Here is an 11661-nt window from a genome sequence, read left to right on the forward strand (position 1 = left end):
AATTTAGACTCTTTTTTTTTAAAGATAAATCTGGTGACTATTTTTTAGACAAACTTGGTGACTCTCTCTAAACCTTCATAATGAAATGGGCCGAGAAAACTGACTTGCCTTGTGGGGCAATAGGCCTGGTACACCTTTGCGGGCCACCCAAAGGCTGTAGTTCCCCCAACTTTCAGCCCAGAGGCCAGCCAGAGCCACGCGGTGTCGGCGTTAGCACTCCAAGGGTCAACGCGTTGGCTACAGGAACGTGAGTGTTCCAGAAACAAAATTGCATCTACTAACCAGCCGATGAGTAGTGTGTGTTTTTAGGCTGGAATCAACATGCCAGAATTAGTAGTAGTCAGAAAATCATGAACATCAAACTCCAACAAAATTGGATCGAACAAAAACAAGCACTGTAGCCGCTATACTGGCAAAGCCATGCACACTCTCTAAATGAAGGAGCAGAGGAGGATGAGGTGGAGCCGGTGGAGGGATCAGCTGGCCGCCTGTCCATAGCCATGCGGAGGAGACATACAAGGTGGATCTGACGGAGGGTATGGATGCTGATGAAGGAGCACGCGGCTGCGGCCGCGCCCGGAGCGCAAGCAGGTACTGGGATTGGGGACACGATGTCTGGGTGATGGCGATCGGGTTGGGGAAGTATGGTAGAGCGGGAGAGGAACCCTACTTCTGATATCTTATATACCATGATTTGGTCCCATACATTAGTTATTAAAGTGGGTGTGGGTGAGGATTCAGTGTGCACGGGTAAAATTTTCTGTGCTTATAACATTTTACCTGTTGGGTTTAAATTGAGATAGAAAATGATACCCAAATCCATATTTCAAGTTAGACCTGACCATGAATAATGGCCAAAACAAATAAGACAGTCAAGGTAGACCTTTCAAGTTCTTTATAAATCGAGACATGCTTCCCTCAAAGGAGTTATGGTCCAGCAACAGCTATTTCCAAGGATATGCAATTTCCAATACCATCTTGTATGGTGCCAGATAATGAATTGTACGATAAGTCTAGTAGAAAGAAAAAGTTGAGCAAGTTTAAACACCTCTATGGGAATCGAACCATTGAGTCGAGTTGTTGAAAGATCAATACAAACAAATTCTTGAAGTTCCCATGCTTTGATGGAATCAGTGTTTTAAAGGCATCGCCTAGGGTACCCAGCTTACCTTGGAACAGCCACGCCTTGTCGCCTAGGCGTCCAGGCATACCCAGTCATCTTAGGTCGACTTGTCACCTTTAAAACAATGGATGGAATTGCCCCCTCCAAATTGCCATAGTATGCATAAATCCTATTCACCGATCCTGTTCCATGGAGTTCGATTCTATTCATTCATATTCAATAAAAATTCACCCTTCCTCTGCACAAGCCTAAGGGCCAATTAGGCAGTGCAATACAATTTATAGGTATGGTATTGCATTGTTTAATAGTGTTAACGAATCCGGTTTGGCACAAATTTGGAAGCCCATTTTGCAGATAATTGATTGGTTATAAATCAAGTTATCAACTGGATTCTGAGTTATGTTTAATTTATTGAGCAAGGAGTATGCCATGGTTTGTTTTCTGATTTGTTTTCTCCGTTGTAACAAATGGGAACAACTTTTCATAGATGAAGCTTTATTAATTTCAAGATCATTACATTGAGACAGGGAAAAATTTCTCGGCGAAAAAAATGAGAAAACCGATAATCACATTTATCGGTGGTGACCGGATTGTCAAAATTTTCGGTAATTTCGAATCTGTGCCCACCCCTTTCTCCTAGTCCATATATTTTCTCATTTCTATGCATTGTGATGTCTTATTTTTTATTTTCATATTAGATTGTTTGGAGATAATCTAGATTGTTTTATGTACAGTTTGTGGAATTTTCTCTCTAAATTTTGTCCAAAAGAAAAATGGTAAATTCGATAAATATGTTTATCGGCAACCTCCGTTTTTTTTCCTTACCGGTGAAGTTAACCTTGCATTTAGCTGATACAAATAACCCCAAAACGTACACTCTCGGCATATATAGAACCAGGATACACACAATCTTCTAAAAGAGAAAAGGAGGAACAGACACACTAGAAACACTCATTCGTATAGTAGACTGTCACATGTGTGTCCGAGTAAAACATCCATAACCACCTGCACCGACTTGTAAAGATGCCGGTGCTGCCAAATCCTGGCAAGTTATTAAACAGAACTCACATATACTTATGACATGCAGAAGTGTGTAATAAGTGGACAGAGGCACGCAATGCGGTCGTCAACGACGGAGCAGGCAAGCAAATAAACAGACACATCCACGCAGTACTCTGCAAGTTGCAAGCTAGCTAGCAACCGTTGGATGATTGATGGACGAGCAAATCGAGCCACGCAATGCCGTCCGCAAAACTCTTTTGGAATCGCTCCATGTCACCAGCGGCCGCCGGCAGAGAGACACCCACCTCCACGCCGCCACCGCCGCCGCGTGCCTCGGCCACGGGCATCGCGCCGGCGCCCTTGGCCGCCGACACGATCGACACCTTGGCCGGCCGGCCCAAGCCAAAGTCCACGTCGAAGACATGGAACCTGGGCGAGCCGGATACGGACAAGGTACCGTGGGCCACAGCCTCTTTGACTCGGTCCACGCAGGCGTCCCACCTGTCCTGCGCCCCCTCGCGCACCACCTCCTCCACCGCCGCCGCCACCGCCGCGCACGCCGCGAACAGGCCGCCGATGCCCGCGGCCGCCACCTCCTCCTCCGGCGCCGTTGCGATGGCCGGGCAGAGGCAGTTGCCGAAGTACGTGCCCGGGATCGCCGGCTTCAGCCGAGGGCGCTGATCCACCGAGAAGAGGAAGTAGCTGGTTTTCCTCCTGGGTGTCGTCCCTGCTCTCATCGCTCGGCAGTAGCAGGACCAGATGAAACCGTACGTGGCGAGTATCGACGAGCACCGAGGCGGCGGAGTGATGCCGCGCCGCGCCGCCTCGCCGGCGACCGCGGTCTTGATGCTCACTAGCAGGTTCTGGGGCAGCGTGAACGTGGCCACAAGCTTGTCCTCGAATGAGCTGGGCGCCTTGCTGACGAACTCGAACCCATCGTCAGAGATCATCGGCGGCAGGCTTTTCAGGTAAATGTCGTAGAGACCCCTGGGGTCCGGGATGAGCGCCCGGTCGATGACCGGGGGCGGAGGAGAAGGCTGATGATGGTCATCTACTGCTCCGGCGCAGGCGGTCGCTGCGGCGGCCCAGGTGTGGAGGAAGTGCGTGGAGCTGGCGCCGTCGCAGGCGGAGTGGTGGACGGTGACGCCAACAGCGAGGCCCCGGAGCAACAGCGTCGCCTGCACGGCGAGCACCGCGCGGCCCTTGGGCAGCTGGGGCACGAGCGGGGCGACCGTGGTCACCCTGACGGGGTCGTCGGAGGCGAGGTCATCGACGTCGACGTCGTATTCGGCGGTGGTGAAGGGGACGGCGTCGCCCGGGCGGTAGAGGATCTCGTGGCGTTTGTTGGCGAGGCGAACGTGGCCGGCCAGCGGGTAGAAGGCGCGGAGAGCCTGGGACAGAGAGGTCCTGAGGGCGGAGAGGATGGCGGCTACGTCGGCGTCCGGGGGTAGGCGGTAGAGGAAGACGCGCTCGACGGGAGGGATGTGGAGCCACTTGACGTCGAAGAAGGTGAGCGGGATGGAGCGCGGCGGCAGTGCGGGAGCACCTGGCGCGACGAGGGTGGTGTCGAGGACGCGGAGCTGCGGCGGGAGGCTGCTGGCGGCAGGCGCCATTGTCGTTGTGGCTGGGCTGCTGAATTGGCTGGTAGGGTATAGCTCGACCGATCGGTAGCGAGCTATGATCGCTAGCTACCGCTAGCTGATGGATTATATATATCGCGCCCGGCCGGGGATCAGTTCGGTAGCTAGCTAGCTACCCGCACGTGCTCGCTCTAGCTGGTAGCGTAGCTGCTAGCCTGGTGTTGTTGGTGTTTGACTGTTGGTTGTTCGAGGGAGGCAGTCGGGTGGTGTTCGGTGCTCCATCGCTGCTTGGTCGTCATGGCCGCGCTAGACCTTAACTTCGCTTTCTTTAATTATTATTATTCCATAATACTGCGTGTTAATCCCTCTACATACCGTCCACGTCATTCATTTTTTCAATTCATCACTAATATCACTATAAATTGTGGAAGTCAATATGACAACTAATGAAAGAACTATATAGTGAGAACGACACACATGTGCCAAAAATGAATTAAAAATCAGTCAATACTATCAGCTCGATCTGTGTATTTGTTTTTCATACAAATTTTCATGTAAGATATGAAAACACCATTTTTCATGGCTAGACTACCAGCGGATCCCGATCTAGGGGTTGTGGTTTCTACTAGATCTTAGATCTAGGTTAGGTACCATGCTTCTCCAACCGCTATAGTCTTTGTACTATGATCACAACTCTCAACCCCATGTCTTGTACACAGGGGCCGATCACCAGGGAGCTGAGGGGGCTCCAGCCCCCCTACCTCCATGAAGTTCATGGAGCCCCCCTAAGCCCCCCTACAATTTCCAGCCATGGTTGAAGAGGAGGAAGAAAAGGAGGAAGAAGAAGTGAAAGTGAAGGAGGAGGGAGAAGAAAGGGAAGATGAGCCCCCAATGTTCAGCTTCTGGATCCGCCCCTGCTTGCACAGTGTTACAGAACACCATGACAACCAGGGGTAGAGCTGGGCCAGGCCCTAATACAACACCATACTACCAGTATGGAGATAGTGGGCCGACCCCTAGGGCCATGGCCCTTGTGGCCCCAGGCCTTTCTCCGCTATTTATGACAACTAGGCAATATTTTAAATAGAGAGCTATAGCGGTGCTATAGGGGTTTCGTGGAGCTGCCGCTATACCCCGTAGTACAAATAGCTCTCTATAGCGGCATTAATAGCGGTTTTTGGACCCTATCATTAAATCCTATAGCTCGCCATTTAAAACATTGCAACTAGGTGATCGCTGTCGTCGATGATGAAAGTAGCCTTCATCATGAACCTCTAGGTAAATTCCTCAAGGTATTCATCGACCGTTGTTGTATTGTCTGCGATACAAAGCCTCTGATGTGGGTTTAGATACCACTTGGTGGGAATGTGAGTGAGGTTGCTCAATATTTTGTTAGGGTGGATAACTCGACAATCTGACGCAAGTGATTCGGCTTCCGATCAACAAGATCCGAGCCCGCAAACGAAACATCACATTATCTCTTGATTATCAACTGTGACCTGCCCGGTTGATCTCGTTATGAAGGCTAATCCTTACCTGTGAATCGAAGAACACAAGCAAGAATGAAAAAGAACCCAACAAGAATGCAAATGATAGATTATGCTCACAAATTGAGGTGTTATAAACTGACGATGGTGAAACTGTTATTGATAGATTAATCTAAGCAAAACGCAAACCTAATTTGGATGGCAGCTACTAAATATAAAGGGGTAGGGTCGGCCAAGAATCCCTAGACATGTTCATAATGGACTCCAACACGATACACGACTCAACGGCCCAAATGATGGCGGCGCAACACCCTAGCAGATTTTGTAGGTCCACTTATTTCGATAATTCCCGTTGACTCGGACCTAATATTGATGTGGGACTGGTTGCATTGGAAAGCTTATCTCCTTAGATTTACATATATGTCAAACCCGGTGCCACGGGATTGCGCACATGGCGTACATATTCTAGGATAACGGATGGGACATGGACCATACCCTACATCAGTTGTAACTACTCTTACCGTAGTAGGACTAGCCGGAACAGAAGGAAACTACCCGAGTAGTACTCGGGTAGAACTCCTAAGCTCGTATCTGGCTAGGATTTCCATGTAATCATATCCTCCCAGACTATATAAGGGCGGGCAGGGACCCCCTCGAAAAACATCAACACCTAAGGCAATACAAACCACCACACATGACGTAGTGTATTATGCTCTTGGCGGCCCGAACCTGTCTAAAGTTTCGTGTTTCTTGCACCTTCGAGTTCCTGATCTCGGCGACACCCCACCTACAATCTACCACCTCGGGGATATTCCTTGGTGGGCTTGGAGGTTAAACACCGACAGCTGGTGCGCTAGGTAGGGGTGTTCATCGAGCATCCACCGGAGAACTCAATGGTATTTTCCAACTTCACCAACGCCGTGCCCGACGAGGGCACCACGTTCACCTTCGGCTCTTGGATCTGCATCGCCAACGGCTCAACAACCACCTACCAAACCCAAGAAGCCGGAGGCATTTGCTCCGACATCCAGCCGCGACATCGACAATCTTGCCGATGATCTCGGCAGGATCAAACTTTTCGATCTAATTGGAAGCTAGACAAGTCATATCAAGGTAAACCTCGCCCATCAATCAGACCTGATGATGTAATTGCTAGGATAGATCAGGTGGACGACTGCATCGCCGAATGCATCAAGCTCGCGGAAGCCGCTCTCCATCAGCCTGACCCGGTGTCCTCGACACGGAACCACCCTAAGACTCCTCACCATTCTCCTGTCGCCACCGGCGACATCTTCTCCGGCATCAACCGAGTCGACCAAGGTATCATAGAGTGCATCAATCTCGCAGAAACCACCCTTCAGTGCATCAACCCCCGGGAGCCGAAGGCATTTGATTGCGATTTTGACGACTTCATCAGCAAACTCAAAACCCGCAGACCAAGTCCAATTCGGTTTGAGGCGGTCCTACCCAAGACCATCTCCGCATTGGAAGAGGACTTTGATCACCTACTGCAACTCGGAGAAGAAGAAGCCACCGGACGTTGGGGGACTACCGTTTACGACAACCATTCGGATTCGGCTACTCACGCAACGCCTATAATAGGCAGCCGTCAGAGTCTGGCAAGAGGATCAACTCGGTCAAGTAGGCTCGAGCATTGGAAGGGCAGAAAGCCCTCCAAATTTCTCAATCAAGCCCACCACGATCCATTATCAACTCTGGTGAACTCCCGTTCCAAGAAGGCAGACCTCTCACTTCTTCCGACGACAAAGAAGGTTGGGCTGCGAGTACCAAATGCTTCGCACCAGATCGTGACGTATTCATGATTCACGTCGACAAAGACAGTGAAGGATCGGAATACGTTCAATTGGACGGCTACTACATCAACGATGACGACTACATCTCCGACACACCCGGTCCCGACCTAGACGTAGCAGGGGCATTCGCCCATCATGAACTACCTGTACATGCTCTCGACACTATGGGAACCACAAAGATCGAAGATGAAGACGACGTCCAAAAAGAGCCGCATAAGCTCAGGAATGCCAAGCGTGCCACATGCAGGCAGCGCGTACCAGAACAGCACCAACATCAGCATGGCAACCTCTACGTCTGCTCCACAAGCGACCTCCGCACTATCATCAATGCTGGCCGGGACGCCCGCAACGTCGTCATCACCAGGCAACAGGAGCGCGACGAGGTGGAGGCCTACAGCCCCACCAATTATCATATCCCCCTCGACTACCTGGGTACAACTTGGAAATGCAAGCCAGAAGTCGGGGAACAACCAACCCGAAGAAAGAAAACCCTCAGCTCGAAGGAGTGATTCGAGGAGGCTCTCCACAAGCAATGCTCATGGCACTCGAAGAGCAAGCATTTCACCTTCAAATGTCAAACCCTTCGGAGGGCCCTGGGAGCTCCGCCACTCAACAGAGACTACAAAGAAAGGCGATGGGACTACCCGAATAATGATTTATTCATAAATGAAGTACCCAATTTAAGGAGGTTTTCTGAGGGTCTTTTAGGTGTTTTGTTTGTTCAACCATTGTTTTGGGGCTATATCTCAAAATAAGGGGTTCCGTAAACCTAAAAACACCTCTTTTTACCACTCAGTCAGGGTCGCCATTTATATTTATTATTCGGGTTAATCATGACTTCCTCGCTATACTACTCTCAGATGTGCCCAATGAATATCCAGCCTAATTAGTGCAACCTTTTTCCAGCCGATCTCTTGTCACCTATTCCTCATGTCAGGAGCCCTTTTTACCAACACTCGGGGGCTAAGGATAAGACCAGCAGGGATGGGATCATGAAAGAAGAAAATGATTCAATTTCTTCAAGGCTAAGCTCAGGGAACCCTATCACAGCCGAGCCATGCGAGTGCCAAAAGTGGTCACCTTGTTTGGCAATGACTAGTGGAACTCGTTAATTAGCCAAATAAAGCATCTACGTGATTATCTATATTACTTATATTACTGAAGGGGCCTTGCTCCCATACTTCCAGTAACGCTCAGTTTACTAGTTTCCGACTAGTACTCTATGTTACTGAAGGGGCCTCGCTCCCATACTAGTACTCTATGTTACTGAAGGGGTCTCGATCTCATACTTCCAGTAACGCTCAGTTTACTAGTTCGCGACTAGTACTCTATGTTACTGAAGGGGCCTCGCTCCCATACTTCCATTAACGCTCAGTTTACTAGTTCGCAACTAGTACTTTATATTACTGAAGGGGCCTCACTCTCATACCTCCAGTAACTCTCAGTTTACTAGTTCTCGACTAGTACTCTATGTTACTGAAGGGGCCTCGCTCCCATACTTCCAGTAATGCTCAATTTACTAGTTCCCAACTAGTACTCTATGTTACTGAAGGCGCCTCGCTCCCATACTTCCAATAACGCTCAGTTTAGTAGTTCCCGACTAGTACTCTATGTTACTGAAGGGGTATTGCTCCCATACTTTCAGTAACGCTCAGTTTACTAGTTCCCAACTAGTACTCTATTTTACTAAAGGGGCATCACTTCCATACTTCCAGTAACGCTCCATTTTCTAGTTCCTGACTACCCTAGTTCGTCTACATCCATGATTGGATCTAATTATTGAGCGCACAACCATCGACTACTTCCAAAGGCGTTGCCCTCTAGGTTAGCTCTACATGGGCATTTCCAATACTTTGTTCTAAGTCCTATGATTTTTGGTCCTACTCTATGAGTCAGAACCACGAACACATCAATAGGAAAACAACTAAAAGCATATTTACGAGATATGCATAGTCAAGACAGAGTGTTCCAATGTTTCTACATCTGGATCTACTCTTGATCTAAGCTACCAACTAGCTTCTAGGCCACCAGTTTCACTTCTTTAACAAGTTCTCTGAATTTGTCTTCTGTGCAGTCAGCTGCCATTCCACTCGCCAGTGGCTCCAGGATGGCTTTGGGTCAGTAGGACTTTACAAGTCCAAGGATGTGCTCCACGTAGGTCCTGGTGGTTTCCGAGATATAGCTGGTAATCTTTAGGGTGATTTTGCGAAGTCGCTTCAACAGCATCTTGTAGCTCACCACCCCTTCTTCCGGCGGATCCACCATGTCGACCACTACTTGGGAAGCACCCTTGAGCTCTTCAAGTTCCCTCTTGTTTTGCTCTTTTTCAGCGGTCATCTCCCTGATCTGTGTCATACACTCCACGAGTTGTACATCTGCATCTTTCGAGGGCTTGAATCAACTTCTCCGCGTCATCCGAACAACGGTACATAAGATTCTTCAAGTCAGTTATCTCATCATCCTTATTTCTTATGATATTATTAAGTTCTGCAAGCAAAAGGAGATGGAGAAGCACTTCTATACTACTCTCCACTTGTGGCAAGCAAGGATAAAGCAGTCGACAGAGTATTACCTCGACAGTTGTCCCGGGTATGCTCGAGCTTCAAGGTATCCAGTTCACACCGCACCTTAGCATTTTTTGCTGCTTGTGCTTCGATCTCATGCTCCCTAGTCTGCAACTGCTGGAATTTGATCTCCACGGCTCGCAATTTGTCCGACTTGATGCGGGATCGGTTGGCCATGGTTTGTTTGACATTGAGAAGAAGTTTGAGAAGTAATACTACTCGACAATAGCAAATATGGATAGTTCAGGGCACTAACCATGGAGAACCGGAACAAATCCCGGAATGAATCATTGAACTCTTTCATTCATTCATTTACAAGCATTGGGTCATGAAGAGCTCCAATGGGATGCCGTTCTCAAAATTTGACGGTCGCGTCAGAGCTGCAACTGTTGAAGTACTCGCAGCACCTTGCTCGATAGGGTCATGCTGCTGCGGCTGCGGGCTCCCTGTCACTTGGTTACTCCATAAGCAAACATGCAAGCAACAAAGAACTCAGGTGAAATGCAGATCAACGCAACCTACCTATGGGATTTTCTTGAGGCTCTTCTACGTTCGCCGGCTCTGGTTCAGCGACTCGCACCTCCCTTTCACCGGCACATTCAGTTCCTGTGGGTGAGGGGACATGGGCACCTGGCTACTGCAACGGTTCAACAACTTTCGTGGCCGCCGGTGTCGCATCAACAACCTTCTCTGGCTTGGGGGCATGGGCATCCGCGGCATTGCCAGGCTGCTCCAAGCCCAGAGTGGAGGACAGCCGGCATAGGGAAACTTTATGAGTTGTTATCAGACAGATAAGAACCTACAATACACAAAGGAAAAGCACTCGAATACTTATAGTGCAGACTTCTTTATTGACAATACTTTCTTTTTAAGTACTCGGGGTCCTGATCCAGTACCCAGAGCACTCGTCGCCGCAGGTTCACCGACAGGGCAAACGCGATGGTCACCATCAAACTGCGGTCAGCCGGGAGCGGCGATCACTCCGGCGCGGCTTCACCAGTACCACTTGATGGGTCCACTGCCACGGTGGGCACGCACTGTCCCCTTGCAATCTCATCCCTGATCTCTTCTTCAACTGTACCCCTGGTACGTTTGGGGTTCGGAGAGCTACCGACAAAAATCAAGAAGAAGGGGGAAATTCAATCAGAAAATGCCCAAGCGAAAGCAGGAAAAGTACTCGGAATGCAATGACAAGCACTCATCTAGAGGCTCCGATGTCATCGCCAACTGGTGAGGCGCTCGCCTTGCACTTCCGAGCAGTGGCTCTTGGTCCCCGTGGATGGCTGGGCAAAAGATCACCACCAGGAGAGCTGGGCGGTCTTCTTACCCTGGCCTTTTATCACCTCAGCCAAGGTGCAACCATCGTCGCTGTCCTAATCATCATCTGTACTGACTGGATCATAAGAAGAATGACAGACCAGCTTCTGGTACGCCGATGGCTGCAGATGCTGCGGAGGTGTGATGTCCGGCATCGGCGGCATACTTCTATATACATCCACATCCTGCTGCAACAAAATTGACAGATGAGTTTGTATCACTCAAGACAAAATTGCAGTACAGAAGGATATAGATACTTACATGCTTTGGAGGGTCCTTAGTAGAGTACATCTTCAGGATATAGGGCACTGTCTCAGCGCCCATGAGTACCCGGCTCACTCGAACTATATCATCTGATCGCTGAATCGGCTCTGCAAAAAACCAAGAAGGGTCTAAGACTCCAAGATAGTCAAAGCCAAACCTTGCCCGCTTTTGCAGTGGCTGGATACGCCTACCGATCCACGAGAACATCACCACTACGCCAGTAACGCCTACATCCCTCTACTTTTTGATCATACCAAGCAATTCTGGGATCTGGCTTTTATCCCTGCAGGGCTTGGACCACTCGCGCGTGATCTTAAGTACTCCTACGGTCCTCTCTGGCAAGGAAGGCGCGTGGTTTCCGATGTTGTTATCGCCATAATTTGGCTGGGCCGTGAGCAGAATGGGCTTAAAGGATGATGGTCATGAGTTTGCGAATCGGCCCCTACGTGGGCGGTTTAAGGCCAGGATCGGCCGTGTATCTAGATAGGAATGTGTGTTTAAATTAGCTTA

General features: G+C 49.4%; 1 protein-coding gene across 1 annotated transcript; it reads right to left on the reverse strand.

Moving 5' to 3' along the window:
- Positions 1–1970: 1970 nt before the first annotated feature.
- LOC112903095 (anthocyanidin 3-O-glucoside 6''-O-acyltransferase-like) lies at positions 1971–3797 on the reverse strand. Its single transcript, XM_025972313.1, has one exon. The coding sequence runs from the start codon at positions 3736–3738 to the stop codon at positions 2317–2319; it is 1422 nt and encodes a 473-aa protein (XP_025828098.1). The 5' UTR covers positions 3739–3797; the 3' UTR covers positions 1971–2316.
- Between the last annotated feature and the right edge of the window lie 7864 nt (positions 3798–11661).

Source organism: Panicum hallii, chromosome 1 (assembly GCF_002211085.1).
Source record: "Panicum hallii strain FIL2 chromosome 1, PHallii_v3.1, whole genome shotgun sequence".
Taxonomy (NCBI): Eukaryota; Viridiplantae; Streptophyta; class Magnoliopsida; order Poales; family Poaceae; genus Panicum; species Panicum hallii.